This window comes from Schistocerca cancellata, chromosome 6 (genome assembly GCF_023864275.1).
Source record: "Schistocerca cancellata isolate TAMUIC-IGC-003103 chromosome 6, iqSchCanc2.1, whole genome shotgun sequence".
Taxonomy (NCBI): Eukaryota; Metazoa; Arthropoda; class Insecta; order Orthoptera; family Acrididae; genus Schistocerca; species Schistocerca cancellata.
The window spans coordinates 706,999,483-707,020,778 of NC_064631.1; the positions used below are offsets into that span (position 1 = coordinate 706,999,483).

Consider the following 21,296-nt stretch of genomic DNA (forward strand, 5'->3'; position numbering starts at 1 on the left):
TCTCTCTCTCTCTCTCTCTCTCTCTCTCTCTCTCTCCCTCCCTCCCTCCCTCTGTAACCCCCCCTCCCTCCCTCTCTAACTCCCCCTCTCTCTTTCTCTCTATCCCCTCTCTCTCTCTCTCTGTCTTCTTTTGCTAGTGTTAACTTGGGGTCACCATAGACCTGGAATTTTTGCAATACTTCTACAACAGGTACAGCAAGTGCACGTGCAGGAACTGCTCAAACAGAATGCAGAATTGTTCTGTATTCAAGCCGCACTGATAGCGAGCCCCCATGCCGGCAGAGAAGCTTCTCCCCTGACATTTGCCGGTTTCAGTGAGGCTATGAAAAGGTGGAGAATTTTCTGCACCTTCTTGCTGCACTGCTAGGTAATGTGTGTTGGCACTCCAGTTGATAAGGCTGCATTGTTATTGTCCAGCAACGCGGTATTATATAAAATCGTGCAGAATTTGAAACCCTCTGCAGCCCCTGAGAAGTTGAACTTCAAAGATCCTTTTCATTTGCTCACATAGACTTTTGATCATCAAAGGCATGTGATGATGGCACGCTTACAGTTTTCTCTCACACAAGTGTTGGTTTAAGTGTCTCCAATGCACTACCTCATATGTGGACTTCACTAGTTAGGGACATGATCTTCTGGTTAACACCTGACCTGGAGTTCAAACTAGGGCATTGGCCTTATCTGACCCTTTTGTAACCAAAGTCACCAAGATTGCTGACCCACATGGACTTATGGCAGCACCAAGGGACATTCATTCCGACAATGGGCAGGTGAAGAACTTGAACGAGTGTGGTAAACAGCCCTGGTACCCCGCTGGGGTGAACCGAGTGGTCTTGTCTTCTTCTGAGCTGCAGTGTGTTGACGGCATGTGGATGATTTGTGTGCAGTGACATCGTTGCTCTGCCCATCTTAGCCTGCATTGGCCTAAGTGGGTACATGTCAATTGAAATATCATAGCGTGCATGCCTCAGTGATTCAGATAGCCTTACCGTAGCTGCAGCCACAATGTTGGGGTATTTGTTGAGAGGCCAGACAAACATGTGATCTCTGAAGAGGGACAGCTACCTTTTCAGTAGTGGCAGGAGCAACAGTATGGCTGATTGACTGATCTGGCCTTGGAACATCACCCAACATGGCCTTGCTGTGCTTGTACTGTGAATGGCTGAATGTGAGGGGAAACTACAGCTATTACTTTTCCCAAGGACATGCAGCTCTACTTTATGGTTAAAAGATGATGGCATCCTCTTGGGTAAAATATTATGGAGGTAAAATAGCACTCCATTTGGGTCTCCCATCAGGGGATAGGAGGAGGTTGACATCAGGAAAAACAAAACTAGCATTCTACATAACAGGTTGTGGGACGTTTAGATCCCTTAATCAGGTGCGTAGGTTAAAAAATTTGAAAGGGGGAATGGGTAGGTTGAAGCTAGATATACCGTATTTACTCGAATCTAAACCGCACTTTTTTTCCGGTTTTTGTAATCCAAAATACCGCCTGCGGCTTAGAATCGAGTGCAAAGCAAGCGGGAGTTCTGAAAAATGTTGGTGGGTGCCGCTACAACTAACTTCTGCCGTCGAATATATGTAGCGCTACAAAGGCATGATTTGTAGGCACAAAGATAAATACTGGCACCAAAACCTCTGCGTCAGTAAATAAATTAAAAAAAAAAAGGTTGAAGACGAGCCTTTTTCCTCCGCCCCGAGTTTCGACCACTGCATTTTGGTACATTATCCAACGAAGTAAATACAAATTTCATATTGTTCATCTTCGAATGTAGCTGCATTTCAATGTACTACAAAAATGCGACTGGCAAGACTGTTTGGGATGTTTGTCAATATGGCCAACTCTGCGTTCTGAATTTTTTCCTACCTGTGAGAAGAGATGGTTGCTAACAGGAACTTTTATGAATTGTGAATCACATGCAGTATTCTCTTCACCATAAGAATAATACGAATATAAACATTTTGCCATGTATTGTTTCGTGTTTGCTACTATCTCATTTAAATCCTGTCTGCCTAATAAACTACGAAACTAGAGTGAGACAACAGCAAACGTGGAAGAATATACATATCATGTAATGTTTATATTCGTATTATTCTTATGCCGAATAGTGATACAGTCAGAAATGAAGCACGGCAATTGACTAGATTTTTAAATCTAAGATGACTCTAATTTCTGTGCAGAATGTAATGAACTAAAAAGCCGCCTGCAAATATTTTCAAACGGAGAAAAATTTTCGTTAAAATTTCGTTCAGAACATCATCTATCATACGCAGTCTATTATTTGGTTCTTGTTGATCATTATCAAAGAAAGCAGTAGTGTAAGTAACAACAAATGTTTCGCTAATGAGACGATTCCTCTTTATTTTTTATTTGTAAGCGGGGATAGCGCGCACAAAAGCAGGACATGCCGCGAGCGGCGACAGGCCGTAAACACACACAATCAGAATGCGACAAACAATGCATGACACAGTACAGTAATGCATTTTCAGCTTAGAGTGACGTAAACACCTATAACAAAGAAAAATAAGCAATCAATTCAAACCAGACGAAGCACGTGAAAAGGAAGGGTACCCGTATGAATACGGACGGAGCGCCTGACGCATAGCAATGGCTACCTGGTAAACCTTAACTGCTAAGCTTACGACTCGAACCAAACTACTGCAGCTGTATCGTCATTCATTCGACCTAAATTGTGTCTCTTATTACAATTAGATGAACTTTGTTTCGATTTGGAGGTGGGACCTAAAACTTTTCTCTCCCCTTGAATTTCGAGTCTCAAATTTCAAGTGCGGCTTAGATTTGGGAAATTTTTTTTTCCTTGATTTCGAGTCTCATTTTTCAGGTGCGGCTTAGATTCGAGTGCGGCTTAGATTCGAGTAAATACGGTAGTACGGATTAATGAAATTTGGTGACAAGACAAACAAGACTTCTCGTCTGGAGAAGAGTACAGGGTTATAAATACAAAATCAAACAAGGGTAATGCAGGAGTAGGTCTAATAATGAGTAAGAAGACAGGAATGCAGGTAAGCTACTGTAAGCAGTGTAGGAACACATTATTGTAGCCAAGAGAGACAAAGCCAACACTAACCAAGTTTATATGCTAGCTAGCTCTGTAGATGAAGAGATTGAAAGAATGTACGACGAGATAAAAGAAATTATACAGATAGTTACAGGAGAGGGAAACTTAATTGTGATGGGTTACTGGAATTTGGTAGTAGGAAGAGGAGAAAAAATAGTAAGGAAATAGTGACTGAGGGAAAGGAATGAATGAGGAAGCTGACTGGTAGAACTTTGCATGGAGCATAATTTAGTCATAGCAAACACTTAATTTAAGAACTGTGAAAGAAGATAGTATATGTGGAAGATACCTGGAGGCTCTGGAAGGTGTTGATTACATGATGGTAAGACAGAAATTTCGGAACCAGAATTCAAACTATAAGATATTTCCAGGGGCAGATGTGGACTATGTTTAGGTGTGGTGGGAAAAATGTCAGGCAGAATGGATCTCATTTCATGGCATGATATTGAGTGCCAAGACTTGTACTCTACACTGTTTGTTGGAAGGATCAGCAGTACAAGAATTGATTGTGATAGCCTGGAAAATCAGCTTTTGAACTAGGCTGGTGGGGTAATTATGTCCAGTGAATGCTGGGGTGAGAATGGTGGTGTATTGCTGTAAAGAGTGTACTTCTGAACAAATGTGTTTGCCTTGGATGTCAAGATGGTATGGGAGGGAATGTTTGATGTGGAAAGGATGCCATCTGTCAAAATGTAAGTACTGTTTCTTGTTAGCAGTTTTAATATGAATGGAAGTGTGTAGCTGATCATCTGTGAGGAAGAGATCAACATCAAGAAAGTGTCTTGCAATTTATAATAGGATCATGTTAAATTTAATTGGGAAGATGGATTTAGAGGTTCCAAGAATTTTAACAGATCAGAGTCATTATGGGACCATATGGTAAATCTGTCATCAATGCATCTAAACCAGACCAGGGGCTGAAAGCTTATGGATCCCAGGAAAACCCTCTTCAAGTGAATAGGTTGGCATAGGAAGGAAGCAGCATGGTTTCCATGGCTGTGCCCCTGATTTGTTTGTATGTCTGCTCCTCAGAGGCAAAGTACTTGTTGGTAAGTGTAAGTTGATTGAGATGAGCAAAGAAAGGATGTCATAGGTTTGGATTCAGTTGGGCACTGATTGAGGAACTGTTCAGCAACAGAACAACCATGTACATGATGGATGTTAATATAGAGAGAGGTGGCATCAATGGTGACAAGCAAGGTGTGTGATGGGAGTCAGATGGGTATGGATTTCAGACAGTCTAGGAAATGGTTGGTGTCTTTAATATAGGAGGGACATCTTTGTACTATAGGTTTCAAGCGTTGATCAACTAAGGCAGATTTATGTTCAGTGGGTGCTTTGAAGCCGGCAATTATGAGATGGCCAAGGTGATTGGGTTTGTTGATCTTAGGAAGAAAGTAAAAGGTGGGAGGTGTTGTGGTTTGGGAGGAGTAAAAAGTTTTATGGATTAAGGTGTTAGTCCTTGTGAGGTGCCCAAGGTGGTAAGGAGGAAGTGTATGTCAGTTTGTGTCACAGGAATGGTATCTTGATGGCAGATGCTGTACCTACAGGTGTCAAACAGCTGGCCTGGACCCTCGCTTACATACTCCATCCATCAAATACCACAGTGGTAGATTCTTTGTCTGCTGGGAGGATAATGGAGGAGTCATCAGCTTTTAGGGAATGAAGAGCCTGGAGTTCTGCAGAGGTCAGGTTAGGGTCATGTTATAGGGGCTTGGGGAAGGGTCCTGAAGCAACACGGAATGTTAAGGAATTCTTCGAAGAGTGGTAAGTGGCAACTTTGAGGTGGTAGCAGTGGATCAAGTTGAGATTGAGGTTGGAACTCAGGACAGGGTTCAGTGTCAGGTTTGCTGTTGGAAAGGTTTTGGAATTGTGTTGCAAATTGACATTACATGTGATGGAAAGTAAATCCTTCCTAAGCAGCATGAGTAGATGCAAGTTTAGGGCTGAAAGTGAGATCCTTGTATAATACAGATAATTCAGAAGGATATAATACCTTAGATGAGAGGTTGAGAACCCAGTACAGGTGTGGTTCTGTAGGTTGGCCAAACTCATTTTGTAAGAGAGTAGTGGTTGATGGTGTGGCTCTGTAGGGAGCTGGTGAGGGATGGGAAAGAGAGTACTGCTGTTGACATAGTTTAGGAGAAGGTAAGATAGTGTTTTGATGTGTAGTTTGGTGGCTTGGCAGATGATACCACCCATGGAAACATCAGGGGCAGATAACGCCAGGATATTGTGGTAGGAGAAAAGGCTGGTGGAATGGCAATCAGCATAGATTAGCTAGGTATTTGTAAGAGATTGCTGTATTTTAAACTGTATAAGAGGCTATTATAGAGGAGGATTACATCCCGAAACATGGACTTTCAATGTTAGACCTTTGAGGGTAACTCCCAGGGACAGATGGGTTTCAAGAAACAGACATTGAGACCTTAATTTTGATAAAGATAAAGAATGTTTTTGAAAGGACCGAATATAATACGTAATGGGATTTATCATGTCAAAAGAGGAGGGTTTGGAGTACTAGAGATGGTAGGTGTTTGCAATAAAGAAGCATAGGGGGTGGGGAAAATGAGAGAAGAAAGGAATATAATGGGAAAAATGTAGAAAAAGTCATACGAAAATAATGAGAAAAGGCAAGGGTAAACAAGAGGTAATGAGTGAATGAGAATTTCTTGCCAGAAAAGTGGACTATACGATAGAAAATATTACAACAGTAAATTGCAATTGCAGAAGATGTGCAAAAAGACAAAAGTTAACATGGCAAACAGTAAGAGGAAAAAAGCAGAATCTACTGTGAAACTTCCTGGCAGATTAAAATTGTGTGCAGAACCGAGACTCGAACTCGGGACCTTTGCCTTTCGCGGGCAAGTGCTCTACCAGCTGAGCTATCCAAACACGACTCACGAACCATCCTCACAATTTTACTTTCGCCAGTACCTCATCTCCTGCCTTCCAAACTTCACAGAAGTTCTCCTGCGAACCTCATTCTAGAATCTACTGTGTTTGAAAAATAAACTAATGCAGGAGACAATAATGTAGGTGGTTCAGATACGTTGATGAAGCCTTTGTCTTAGGAACTCATGATGAGGTTGACTTGTTAAAATTCTTGGAATCTCGTAGTACATTCTCCCAATTAAATTTCACATGATTCTATTTTGAATCACGTCACTTTCCTTGATGTTGACTTCATCCTCACCAAGAGTCAACTACACACTTCTGTTCACATTAAACCTACTGACAAACAACAATACTTAGATTTTGACAGTTGCCAATCTTTCCATGTCAAATGTTCACTGCCATACAGCACTGGCATTCAAGGCAAATAGGTTTGTTCAGCAGACTCTTTCAAGCAATACACCATTCTCATCTCAGCATTTACAGGAGATAATTACCCCACCAGCCTTGTTCAAAAACAATTTCCTGGGCAATCAAACAAATCCTGATAGTGCTTATCCCTCCAAGAAAAAGCTTAGGAATACACCTGTTACTTATTGTTATTCTTGTCTTGAATGTATTAATGAGCTACTTTGACAAGCTCATGACTTCCTGAAATCCTACCCTGAGATGAGGTCCATTCTGTAATAATTATAATTCAAAGTACGTTGCTAAATTTGATTGCCTTTATTTTTACAATAGGCCTGTTTTGCCTGAATTTCCATCCTCACCTAAACTGTACCTAATGGTGCATAATTTTAGTACATTATTTCTAATTTTATAGGTAATTATTAAATAGACTTCATTAATGTACATTTTTACGTACATCTGATGGTTTTGACATAGATGGTTCTATTACTCTCTATTTGCATGTTGATTATGTTTCTTTGATGCCTTTGGAGTAGCAATGGTTGGTTATCACTTTATCTGATTTATTACTTTATGTAGTTATCAGATTATATTCTTTATATCAGTATTTTCGTGACAGATAATCTGGCAATATTGTATGGTTCTGCTTATAATTGCTGTAATGTAGGTATTGATTTTTGTTACTGTTATGCTTTTTCTTTTTCTGTGAGTTATATGTATGATGGCGTATTTTCTTTTTTATAAGTGTATGTATTTTTTAACTTTTGGTATTATTTACAAATTTTGGTAGTTTTATTTTTTGGTTATTACTTACTTACTTACTTACTTAGTTACTTAATATATGCATGTCCATACGACATCACTGGATACTGTCATTGTAATCTATTTTTGTGGGCAAATTTCAGTATATAGGCTGTGTTTAGGCCTATGTTATTCATTTATATTCAGTAGTAAATGGATTTAAATATTTGTTTCTTATTATTTGTGTGCTATGCACACTCTTTAATTTTTGTAGGCTTGTCTTTCTATCTACTTGTTGAAAGGATTTCCAGTCATGCTGTACAGTTACAGTGTTGCTCGTTCGAATCTGTATTCTGTTGTGAATTTAGCTATAATGTAACATCTGGTTGTCTCGTATTATTTGTTTTTTGTATCTATCTGTTGTCCTGAAGGATAATTGTAATAAAGTTTTCTGTATGTAGTTTGTTTTTTTCAGACTGATTTGCTCATTTAATTTTTTCTGTTGGTATATACATAAATTCGCATTTCCTCCAGAATGTTCATTAGTGGGCCTTTTGGTGTTACGTGTTAAGTTTAGATAGCTTGTTCTGTATTATCTGCTGTGTGCTGTTTGGTCTTGAGGTGGTGGAAAGAAGTAGATGGATCATTGTTGCTATCTCTAATGTGTACCTGTATGTAATGATGAGGTTTCTACCTGTCTGACCTATGTACTATTTATCACAGATTTTGCACTGAATTTGAATTTGTGATCTAAGAGAGGTCTTGTTTGGAATGCAAATCTTACATATAATTCAATAACACCAAAGAAGTGTAATATCAAGAAAGTGGCTGAACAACTGATATTGCATGATGTAACACCCATCAGACGTGTAAAAATATGTAATAATGAAATATATGTAATAATACAAATAAAATAAGAAATAATGTACCAAAATTTGAACCATTAGTTCAAGATAACTTGATGATGGAATTTCAGCTGAAATAGGCTTCCTGTAAAAATAAAAGCCAAAAACTATGCAGCAATCCCAGAAGAATATAAAGTGAGGTCCACTCTGTCCTTTTGCTGCTACACCTAGAATAGCTTTTTGGCATCTCTCTCCCCCTCCCATCCCCCAACTCCACAGTATCCTGGTCAGACTAAACACTTCTTCTGCACCAATGGCTCCTACCTGTGTGACTGTCTTCACTGTAAGATTTGCCTATACGCTCTCTTATTACCACCGATATCAGCCCTGTATTTGGCAAAACGTATACTATCAAAGGGAGAGGTACCTGTGAAACAGCGCGTCTTATACAAACTGTTATGTAAGCACTGTTCAGCCCTTTATATTAGCATGACTGTGACCAGGGTATCAGTTAGGATGGATGGGCGTAGGGATGGTGATACAGGCACCACACAATAACCTGTTGTGGAACATGCTCTACAACATGTTAATTGTGACATCGGTGTCTGTTTCACAACAAGTTCCATCTGGATTCTTCCCCTCAGATGCCAGTTCCTCAGTACTCCACGGGTGGGAACTGGCATTACAACATGTCCTTGGTTCTTGTCACCCACTTGGCCTTAACTTACGTTAACTTCATTGGACCCAGCATTTCTTCTCAGTAACTACTCCTTTCTTGATCCTTTCCAGTTTTCTGTATCTTGTTATCTGACTTGCCTATTTTTCCCTGCCCTCCACATCTACTACATACATACTCTCTTGCCTTGCACCAATGTCCTCCCCTGTGGCCCTGCACCGCCTTTGCCCCTGTGGCCCCATTCTGCCTCTGTCCTCCTTCCCCCTGATGGACCCGTGTCCCCTGCCCCCCCCCCCCCCTGTGGGCCCTCTCCACCTCTCCCCCCACCCGGTGGACACACTCCGTCCTCAGTCTCAACCCATTGCCCTGCGGAGCCTTACCCATCTGCCGCATGGCCCCACTATCAATGCCACTGCTGTCACGCGGCCCCTGAAAACCCCTCCCCTCTGTAGTGTGGCCCCACCTCTCCCATCCCTGTTGCTGAGTGCTCCCCCTCACCCTCTTCCCTGCTGCCAAGTGCCCACCCTCCTACAGAGACCCCATCGCCGCCACCTGTCCCTTCTCACTCCACCACATGTCCCTCCCATAGCGAAGCTTGTCCCTCCCAATGGCGATGTGTGTCCCTCCCCCTGCTACCACATGGCTGTCCCCTTGCCACCGCACGGCTGTCCCCCCATCGCCGCATTCCCCCCCCCCTCTGCGCCTGCACCCCCCTCCAACCTTGTGGCCCCCCAACCTCAAGACCCACCCCTCCTCAGTTGCATGCCCCCCCCCCCCCCACAAGGCCGTGTCTCTCTCCCCTCCCACCTTGTCTGCTGGGGCCACCCTTCTGCCCCTCACATCTGCTGGGGGCCACCCTTCTGTCTCTTGCGTGTGCCTAAGACCTCTTCCAGCCTCCCCCCCCCCCCCCCCCCCCCACGTGTCCCTGGGTCCCCCTGTGGCCCCTGTACCTTCCACACAGTCACTGCATATGCACCATCCACATTGCTCCCCTTGGTCTCCCTGTTACCGTGCCCGCACCCATCTTCTTCCCTTCGCCTCAAACAGCCGCCCCCCTCCAAATCCACCTGTACCTTCACCCCTGTTAAATCTTAATTTACAATCCACATGTATCAAATGCCGTATTATTGCATTATGAGCTGGAAATATTTTAAGCAAAATATTTTCTGGAATGTGACCCTCCAGTTAGTGCTAAAAGCAGGAGATGATTAATTTATACAGTTATTTTCAGGACAGGTACAGTAATTGAGAATGAAAACTGTACTTGTATTAAGCATAAAGTTTGCTGTTAGTGTTACACATACGGAGAAGTACTATTTGTTAAATGTTTGTGTTCATCTTCAGTTTCATCTTCAGTTTCTGTTGTATGTTTATGAACATGGGTAATTTTACAAGATGTAATAGTTATCTTGTTAAGTTAGTGTTTTTTTTAATTTGCCGTGTCATATGTTCACTTCTCTACTTCTCTTCTTGTTCCACAGAAACTGCAGGAACAGACTGCTCCACAACAACAGTTAATTACCAATGGAAAATCACCAGAACGGTCAGAAAGTCCGAACAGTACCAGTACTGCAACATCTGTTGGGACAGTTACACCTCCGTCTGGTATGTTTTATCACACTGTGCAAAAGAAGGCATTGGCTGTATCATTCCATTTTACTTTGGATTTTTGTAATTTGGAACTGAAGAGATTTTCTCCTGTAGTTTCATTTTCATTTATTGACACACATTTTTTCATAAAGTTTCATAATTTTAGATGGCTGTGTTTTAATAGCAAAAATATTATTAAACACCCAGAAACAGAGCTTACTGCACCTAAACTGTAGTAACACGTAAGTACCCTTTCTGAGTTTTATGATTTATGCAATTGCAAGGAAAGTCATGATGTCCTCTAAAAAATTTTTTTTTTCTGAGCTATACTGTGCTTATTGTGGCAAAGTAGAGGTACACAGTTCCATGTTTAGCTGTCCTGTATATTTTCTTATACCCAGTATAGCTCTAACATGGAGCCACTAAAGTTCTGCTCAAGGAATCTGTAAAGTCCCAGGTCCTCATTATTGTTCCCCTGTTTCGCTGGTGACACAGTGGTTAATTAATACACTGCCTCACATTTGGAGCTGTGAGGTTCAGAAACCTGTCCCCTCATCTGAGGGTGATTATTATCATAAATTACTTCAGGCATTGTCTAAATGCCATAAATGCTTAACTGCTCTTTCCTTGTCCAACTGACTTAAATATCAGTGTGTTATTACGTTGTGGCCCTTCCACTTTAGCAGGTAAGTAGTTGATGCTGTTACATGCTTAAAAAAGCATTTTATTTTATTTTATTCTTTTGATATGCCAGTTTCATGTGTCAAAAATTTTCATCGTTGTTCAATTCAGAACAACCTAAGCTACAGGGACAGCAGTGCAGTTATGTAAAATAATCACTGCTATAAAATTGTTGTCTTGAAACCTGTATACTGCTGCTGTCTGAAGATTTCAGTGCCCCAGATTCCAGGATGTAGAAAGGAATGCCAGTAGACTAGATTCATTACTATTTGGTATCACCTGTATTCTGGATGGATGAGTGGGGGAGATGCAAGAAACCAGAAAACATTTTCAGTGTTTCAGAAACACAGTGAGTTTCCTTGCCAGTGTTATGCTTTGTGATATTTTTGTTTATATAATGATCATACTTTTCTTTTATAAAAACTTCATATATGGTATCACTCCTTCACACACACAAAAGATTTAAGCTTTGTTTAATGGAAGATACACTTTCTGATCAAAAATATCTAGAGTTTTAGACAGTTTCAATGAAGTGCCTGAATGTCTGTGGAGGAATGACAACCCATTCTTCCCCAAGAGCTCAGAAAATCAAGAGCTGAGAAAGTAGTGAAGCTGGACACTGCGATCTGGAGCAAGACCAACATTCTAACTCTTCGCAAAAGTGTTCCGTTGGCTTCAGATCAGGGTGCTGGGCGGGACAGTCCATTTCAGTAGTGTTATTGTCCACAAACCATAGCCTCCCAGAGGCTGCTTTATGACAGAGTGCATTGTCATGCTAATACAATCAGGCATAGTCTCCTAACTGTTCCTCTACTGTACACAGTTTACAGTGCAATAAAACTTATTCATTTCCTTCGGCATTTAGCATTTTCTTAAATGTAGTAAGGGGAGATCATCCTAACCATGTAACAGCTGTAGAATTACAAAGAAACAGAATAACTAACCAGCACTTGCCTTGAGGAGATGTAATGACAATACTATTGATAGATGAATTGAAAGCGGAAGAAACCAGTGTTAGCTTTCAGAATTATTAATTCTTTCTGTAGGAAGGAATGTGCTATAGGATGGGGAAAGTTAGAAAGGTGAGGCAGATCACTCAGACACAAGTATAACACGAATCTATGATTGATAGGAGGCAGTGATCAGTGGGTTTCTAAATATGATCTTAGTTTCTCCTCAGCCCCACAATAGTTGCCCCCCCTCATCTGGGGGTATGAGTGACATTCCCCTTCTTTCTAACCTTCTCCAATGAGTTTCTTTTCCCTCCCTCAGGAAGGAACTGATAATTCCAAAGGCGAAAAATATTTTTTTTCACTTTTAATTGTGTATATTGGCAGTAGTGGAATTTTACATCCAGAAAATTTAGCACTTGTCAGCCATTCCGTCATTTCTTTTCAGTCACACTAAATGGTGTTTCTTCCAAGTGTGCTCTTTCCGGTTGTTACATTGCTATTGTAGTAGGACATGAGGATGTGGTTGAAGTGGTCACTATGAGTGGATGTACTCTGCATTATAATATGCTTTGTATCAAACAGAGAATCAGCGGAGTTCACAGAAAATTAACATTTTTCAGATATCTCAAAATAGAGCTGTGATATGAGGCAGCTGTTTGAAAGAATAGAGGACCGGTGCAAGCTGTTCGTACTTGTGTGGACAGCCTTAAGCCATTGTTAAGGAAACACCTAATCTCTGCAGCCATTTAAATCAATCCCACAAAGATTATTAAAATGATTATGGGCCAGAAAGTAAGGAAATATTTAAATATGAAAAAGGAAAATATTTTTATGAGCATTTTTGAAGGTAATTACATAAAAATTCTAAGAGGAGCAATGGTGTGCATTTAAAATTAGATTTTCCAGATATTCTTGTGGTCGATTGAATACACACCATCCAGAATTTTCTGCTTCTCTCAACAATGATCTGCTTTGCTGAGATGGGATATATTTAATTAATTGTATAATGTCTTTATGAAGATTTGAAAGAGTACAGTGGACTGAAAGTCTGTGTTGGTATGGTTTACAGCCTTACTGTATATTTGAGTGAAATATGATGAAATCAGTCTTGAGTTGGTAAGGCATATTAGTACAAAAGCTGAAGTTCATTTAATTCTTCTTCTGAAATATTTGTTGTTGTTGTATTATTATTAAGTAAATGTTTTGTTGGTCTACCATGATTTTTAGTAGTGAAGAAATAGTTCACAGTGCACTAACTAATAGAGAATACATAATGAGAGCAGAACTCATCTTGATCTAGTATTCTGGAATTGAAAATGACGTAGTTTCATTTGAAAACAATGAATTTGATACCTGCATCTCGGTGGTTAATCAGGTTACGATAACACCATTTCCCCTTATATGAGACCATATTGACATTACTCAAAAGGAACAAAAGATTACCATTAATATATTTCGCATGTCAAAAAGTATGAGTACAGTAGCTGCCTCATCCTATACAAGGTATTCAAGAATGCAACAATATGTCAAGATGATGGAGGCCAAATATCTGAAATTCACTCTCTCTTTCTCAGGAAGATGAAGGCCACACAGAGAAGAGTGTTAGTGTAGATTAATGGGGTGAAGGGGGACGCATGGGGACAAGATTGGAAGTGAGTGTGGGATAAGGCTAGTGCAGGTAGAAGTCATGAGGATCACAGGATCAAAGAATGTGTTGTAAGGAGAATAGCCATTCATTTCAGAAACAGTGGTTTTGTGGAGGATCCAGATGACACACACTATAAAGCAGCCATCGGAGTTGAGCATGTTGTCATCAATGCTTATCTGAGTAGCATGATCTGTCTTTGTTCGTCAACTTTGCTCTTGGCCATGGTTAGGTGGTGCCTATTGATTTTAATTTTGGGGGGGGGGGGGGGGGATGGAGGTCGAGTTGGAGGAGCAGCTGGTTAGTCGTCATGCCCACATAAAAGATTGTGTACGAACTGAGTTAGTGTACAGTATTGCTTTCATGGTTGGCTCTGCTTTTGGTAAAGTGGGATATGTTTGTGTGATGAGCCTGGAAAATGATGTGCTGGATGAACTTTTTTGCTTCTGAGTCTTGTGCAGTGATTTAATACCTTTATTTCTTCTATTGTTTGTATTACTTCCTGTTGTTCCATGTATAATTTTTACACCCATCTTAAATTTACTTGTGTGAGATACTACCATAATGTTCTCAATGAATGTGGTAGTGCAATTTCTCATTTGTGGTAACACTACTAGAAATGGAGGAACAGATAGTTTGCCCGTGCATAAACTTGAAACGTCCCCTTAGAACAATTTCATAATTACTGTGCTGATAAACCTCTTACATTATTTGCTTTTCAAACAGCTGAGCAAAACTGAACGCACTCAAACATTCACTAAAGTGACACACAATATTTTTTTAGCGCAACGCAATCTGACTTTCAAAAATCCCTACAAAAGAATGGCCCTGGCTAACATTAACCTATACCTTTCACAAATCACTTACCTCACAAAAATCTTCGTTACTCAAGCTACAGCAATACAGCGAGTGCCACTACTGCCAGCTAAATAACAGATTCAAACTACGGAAGGTACTAACTACTGATAGGCATAGTTAGCAAATGAAAGATTTTAATAGAGAACAAACAATGTATTTACCTCAGTAGTGTTCAAAAGTCATAATGTATATAGCAGTTCATGATATCCAGTATTACAAATTTCAAAACTCCGCCATCTCTCTCCTCACATCCACCACTGCTGGCGGCTCACCTACAACTGCGCAACGCTACGCGCTGTTAACATCCAGCTGCCCAACACTACAATGGCAGACAACAATGCAAACTAGCCACAGACTGCACACAGCACAGCCAGTGATTTTCATACAGAGCGCTACGTAATGTTGCCAATAAGAATACATAAACTGCCTACTTACAAACTGTACAGAAAGAACTCACTGGGAGATCTGTGGTATGAGGTGACCATATGCAAGAAGCGATGTCTGCAGGAATTGTGCAACCTGTCCTTGTGCCTTGTAGGTATTGATTCAAGTATTTCCTGATGCCTGCAGCGTAATTACTTGCCATTATATATGCTGACAGTGTCCAAGGTCATGGTTATGACCATAAAATATATTCTGTCCTCTGTGAGATCATTACACTACAGTGTGTGTACAAGTTGCAGTCAACATTACTGTAGACATTGGTAAGTACAACTGTTGCTTAGCTCTGTGCACTGATTTCTTCTCTGTAGGTACGTTTCGCATATTGTATTGTCATTTACACTTGGGCTGTCGGCTTATTCTGTTTTATTGGTGGCATATGCATCCTATTTTTGTGAAATTGTTTAAAGAATTTTTGAACTTGCTTTGCAGTACCAGTGTGATGCCCAAATTGTCATCTGCTACTGAACACTCATTATGTCATATCTAAGCATACTTCAGTTAGAATTTGTCGGAAATTTTGCCAGGTTCTCCAGTAACCAAAAATAAGTGTTTATTATGAAATTCCATGTGGAAGCAGATACCCTTATTGATACTTGAAAATCCATCTAGTATAAGGTGATTGGATTGTGTATTTAAGTCCCTTTTTTGTGAAAATACAGCATTACAAAACTCTACAGTAATTTATAACCATCCTGTATTCTGATTGTCACACATTTGAAAATAATGGATGAACCTGTCCATGTTAGGACTTAACAGAAGGAGATCATCAAATGCTATTCTCAGTGTGGTTGATTAACGGTGTGCTTCCAGATGTTCATCTGAGCATGATCAGAGAAAGAATAGTATGGCTTAGAGTTATGTATAGATAGATCAAAACGAAATGAAGTTAGGTGAAGGGAGAGGAGGAAGGTAGGCACAGAGATAGGGGTGGAGGAGGATGTTGTGGGACAGGGGCTAGTGAACACTGATGCCAGGAGGACTGCAGGATCGTAGGAGTGAAGGATTTGTTGTAAGGACTGTTTCCATGTACACAATGCAGAAAAGATGTTTTTTTGAGGGTGGAGGAGGTTTGATATTGTTGGGTTTGTGAAGTAGGCATTGAAGCAAAGTATACTGTGCTCTGGGGATGTCTCCAGTCAATATGCTGTTGGCCCCAGTTTAGCAGTGGGCATATATTTGGATTTAGCACGCACCGAAGGCTGTGCTGTAGGAATTGATACATGATGTTGGTTTTTACATCAGTGGCACTTCCTCTGATCAGGTAAGGCATGCTTGTGATGGGAATGGAATAAAAAGTGCTGGGAGGGTGTGTGGGACAGCCTTGAAAATGAATCTTCTGCAAGAATATCATGTTTTGGGCTAGGTATGGCATAAAGATGGACCAAAATATTTTGTAAATTTGGTTTGCAGAGGAAAAAATTAAAATCTCTAGAAAGTGAAAATGGTTGAGGAAAAACACTGATGATGCAGAGATGCTTCTGAAATGAGATACGTCAGTTTTTCTTGCGTAAGAAGGCACTGGCAGAATGGTGTGAGGTTGCTGAAGGTGTAGTTACCTAAATAAGCATTACAGGACCAAATATTATTTGGTCAGTGCAGAAGCAGATAGTTTGCTGAGATTGATTTTATCAAAAAATAGTATTTTTGTGTTGCTTTGAAAGTGATTAATACATACACTGTATTAAAAAAAAAAGCACGTGGGAAGACAATGTCAATTTTGATCCGATAATGGCATATGCCACCTGTGGGATAGGAGATGTACTTATAACAGTTTCGGCATTGTCGACTGACGGATAGCATAGTGTATAGCTACCAGAGCACTATCTGTATCTAACCTTTAATAGGGAATGTTTACAGCCAGAAGCCTCAGTATGGTGCAAACATGTGAAACAAGCAGGCAACCATGCCACGGAGACACTCTCTACAGCCAACTGAGCGAGTTTGAAATGGGTCAAAATGTGGCCTTCCAAGTGAGGGAATACCACTTTCAGAGGATTACAACATGAGTTGGTGTGTCAGTTGTGCAGTGATGCTGGTTTAAGTGGTCATGTGAACATTCTCACACCGGTAGACAAGGTTCTGGACGTCCACGCAGCACAGACGCCAATACACTGGCTCCACCTCGTGCCTTATGGTCTGGGCTGCAATAGATAATAACTTTTATTCATCTTTAGTGTTCCTGCAGGGGACACTAACCAGAGCTTGGTTTGTGCAGAATGTTGTTACACTTGTTCTTTTGCCTTTCTTGCAACAGGAAGGTGATGCATTATTCCAGTAGGATAAATCTGCCCGTGAGATGCAACATGCTCTGCAAAACATGCAGCAGCTTCCCTGACTAACACAATCTCTGGACTTGTCACCAATCAAGTACTTGTGGGACATGATGCGACAAGAAGTGACTCGTGCGACTCAACATTTGACAACTCTTACAGATCTATGTGAAGAAGTCTAGCAGGCATGACGTAATGTACCCCAGGACAGTATTCACCATCTGTATGATTCATTGGATGCCAGAGTCGGCACCTGCTTTTGCTGCCCAAGGGGGCTGCACCACGTAACTAATACGGGTGTTATGGCATGGTTCAAAATCTGGTTCCTTAGAACCACTTGTGCTGTTGGTCTGTAAATGTAATCATATCTTGTACTTTATATGTAATGTTGCAACCATAAATCTTGATTGAATTGGAATCCTCTAAAAGGGTGTACTAATTTTTTTTCTGGCAGTGTATTTGTGCTACTTTTTACAAAATATTCTAAGAATATATAACTTTGTCATTTTTTCTTATTGACAGTGGTTCCTTTTGTGTCGTAGGGCTGTGAAGCTGCTCATCAAAATTCCATCAAAATAAAGGTTACACATCTATGTAGACTTACGCATGATTCTCTGTATTCAAATGTTTCTGCAAGAAATACTTTCTAAATTTTTTTTGTTCTTTCAAGATCCATACACGATGAAGCAAACTAGTCTCCATTGTCGTAGCTGGTAGTTTTTGCTGTCCATCGGTGGCTTGGCATTTTTTCCTGCAACTCCTAGTTATTTGTTTGTAACAGTAGCATGTATTTAATTCCATCAGTCATGTCCAAGAGTCGAAACTGTAAAAAACAAAAAAGTTGTCACCTGTTCAGTACATTTTTAGTAATGCACAGTAGATAACTTATAAACCTTACCTGTCAATTTTTGTGTATGCTAGATGTTCCGCAATTCCTTTTACAGGCTACTAGCAGTTTTTGAAGGGACTCAGTACATAAAGTTTTGATAAGGAACCCAAGTCTGGCAATGTACCATTTGGATACAAAATGAGTTTGAATGTTGGATCACTTTTAGATCTCCTCCTTCGCAGCACATACAACAACTGAGAAGAAGGCGCCATTATCAGATTCTTTTATAATTGTGACATCACACATAGTTTTTGTCTGACTACAACAATGGCTGCAAGAAACCGGTACAGTTAAAACTAGCGTGGTTGACTGTGATACTCCACAGACGCGTTGCACTCTTAATCTTGAAGAAGGCATCCTTTATCGTGTAGAATAGAACCTGATGACAAGTGCTCAAAATGTTGCCAGTGCTGGAGGCTCTTGTGGAACACACAAGTCAGAGCTCATTGTCTCAGTTGTGGTGCACCATGAAGTGTGAGATTTGAAACTGATCCAGTCTTCAAACTTACTTTACATCCAAGTAGTACATCCCAGCCTTATCAAAACTGTATCTAGTTCTTGGAAAGAATTTAAAAAGGCTATGTGGTTGCTTAAAACAATCACTGGCTTTCTCTGAATTTGTTATCAACTGTCATGATGCTTTTTGATTTAACCCATTTGCTGATGAACTATTATAAACAGATGTTATGTTTCCAAATTTTACAGAAACACTAATTTCATATAAAAGTAATTTCTAAATGAACAATATTCAAGAACAGAATGCTTTTTGATGCAGAAATACATACCATTTTAGAAATATTGTCATGACATATAGAATAATAGGTACCACCATTAATTGTGCAGTTTGACCCTAACTGTTGAAATACCAAACAAGGAATGACCAGCGCCACTGTGCGTGCGGGGAGAAAGGCTCAGTCATTCTAGGTGGCGGAACTGTGTCGATGCGTGTTTAAAGAGCACCACACATATTCATGGCCAGTGTAAGTACTACGCCCTGACTCTCAAAAAAAAAAAAAAAAAAAAAAGCTATCTTTAATTTCATTTTCCACAGGCTAGCTATGTTTTGGGTTGGGCAGTGTGGAAAGAAGTAAGGAAATGTAAACAATTATTCATATAGGTTTGGGAAATGGTTTCAATGAAAAAGATATTAAGAATATAACTGAGAAAAAAATATTCAGGAAAATAGAAAGAAACAAAATAACAAATAAGGAAAACATTAGACATATTCCCTTGTCTCACCATGGTCCATTATTGTACAAAATCGCAAAAAAAATTCAATATACGGTCCGTTTCCAAACCAATAACTTACTAGGGCAGATCGTGTGACATTGTTTGGAAGCCCCAAAAAAATAAGTTGTGTGATGCTGGGATGTACAGGAACAAAGGTGGATCCTGAGAATGTTACTACATTGGCCAAACGGAAAGGGAGTTCGAAACATATTTCAGGGAGCATGGATACAGAAGTAATGACAGTGCCCTGGGATACCATGCAAGGGAATAGAATCATCATTTAGTTCCTATTGGGAATTGTTTATCAATATTGCAAACTGAAAATAAGGGTAATAATTTGGACGTACTTGAAGAAATGGACATTTACGTCAATAACCACGCTAACCCTACCCTTTTGATTAACGAGCAGACAATGAGCAATAATAACTTTTTTTTTAATACAGACACTTCTTCCATCAAAATAAAAAATAAATAATACGGTATCCCTTTCCTGCTTGTACCATTGTCTATGCCATTGATAACCTTTCATTTGTAAAAATATAACTTCCTCTAGTGAATTTTATCTGGCCACTGTTGCCGAGCAGTTCTAAGCACTTCAGTCCGGAACCACCCTGCTGCTACGGTTGAAGGTTCAAATCCTGCTTCGGTTGTGGTTGTGTGTGATGTCCTTAGGTTAGTTAGGTTCAATTAGTTCTAAGTCTAGGGGACTGATGACCTCAGATGTTAAGTCCCATAGTGCTTAGAGCCATTTAAACTGTTTTTTAATGAATTTTACACCTATTTTGAACTAGATCAGATGAGTGACGAGCCCTAAGTATGTCTTCTGTGGTAAACATTAAATTGTGACCTTTCATTTGTGAAGTTTGGATTTTAACTAATGTTTTACGTATTTGTACTTGGTTGGATGAGCAACAACCCAAGAACTTCCACTTTGTGATAAAAATGAAAATGTATATCTGTGCAAAGTTACATAGCCGGTTTGCACTGTAACATATTTCATATCTGGATGATTTTACTTCTGTATACAAACAAAAAGCCTTGTTAAGATTTTTACACACTACTTAGTGTCACTAAGCCTTCCTCCCAACTCACATGGTGGTGCTGGTCATTGCTTGTTGGGTACTTCAACAGTTAGGGTCGAACTGTGCAATTAGTAGTGCTACCTGTTATACCATATATTAGTATATTAGCAAAGGCGGGATTTGAAATCTACATCATAGTCTTTTTTACTTGTATGCATCTCTGTATCAAAAAGTGTTTTGTTCTTAAATACTGTTCTTTTAGAACTGACTTTTATAAGAAATTAGCGTTTCTGTAAAATTTGTAACATAACGTTTGATAATTTTGTCTGTTCATAATAGATCGTCAGATGATGGGCTAATCCTGAAATGCATCATGACAATTAATAAACAAATTCAGAGAAAACCAGCAACAGCTTTTAAGCAATCACACAGCCTTTTTAAATTCTTTCCAATAATTGTATTCATAATAGTTGCAGGCCTGTACAAGGACTTTGTCTGATTTAGAAAACTATAGCTATGAAGTCCCCTCTACAACCCTCAAAGCCTGTTATAGGGATTGTGAAAAAGCCTGTATTTGCATTTGAAAATGTCCACATCTTCCTGTTATTGTTAGCTGTACTGTAGTGCCTGTACTTGCATTTGGAGGACGTATATAGTTTTATGAAAATTGTATCTCTTCCTATCCTCTAAAGGTCCTTGCTGAATCCAAGTAAGCCACAAAGATTAACACAATGGTAAGATTGTAGTTGGTACACAAGCTTCTGAAAATGAAAAGTAAAAATGATTATTATTAATACTTGTGATAAAATTCCTTTATCAGGAGAAATGGAAAAGATTGAAAACAGGAAAAACAGTTGCTAAAATGCTGCGTAAGGGAAGAAAATATTGCTTAAGTCTCATGAGGAAAACAGAGATGAGCCATAAGAAAATATTTACACATCAAAACTATTAAAAGCTCCAATAAAGTTACCACAATATTAGTAACGACGAGCTGCTGGTCTCCATGTGGTGCAGATGAGAACTAAACCTAAAAGAAATAGCAAGATGTAAGGGGTGACTAAACTAA

The 21,296-nt window shown here is 39.8% G+C and overlaps 1 protein-coding gene across 2 annotated transcripts in view; it reads left to right on the forward strand.

Annotated features, from left to right (window-relative positions):
* LOC126191051 (PX domain-containing protein kinase-like protein) overlaps positions 1-21,296 on the forward strand; it is a 133,172-nt gene that overhangs the window by 85,330 nt on the left and 26,546 nt on the right. Inside the window, exons 9-10 of one of the 2 annotated variants that reach the window (XM_049931764.1) lie at positions 10,130-10,253; positions 17,632-17,670. In XM_049931764.1, coding sequence (XP_049787721.1) covers positions 10,130-10,253; positions 17,632-17,639 — 132 coding nt within the window. In that variant the 3' untranslated portion in view covers positions 17,640-17,670. The remainder of the gene's footprint in view (positions 1-10,129; positions 10,254-17,631; positions 17,671-21,296) is intronic. The other variant, XM_049931763.1, reaches the window with a different exon arrangement.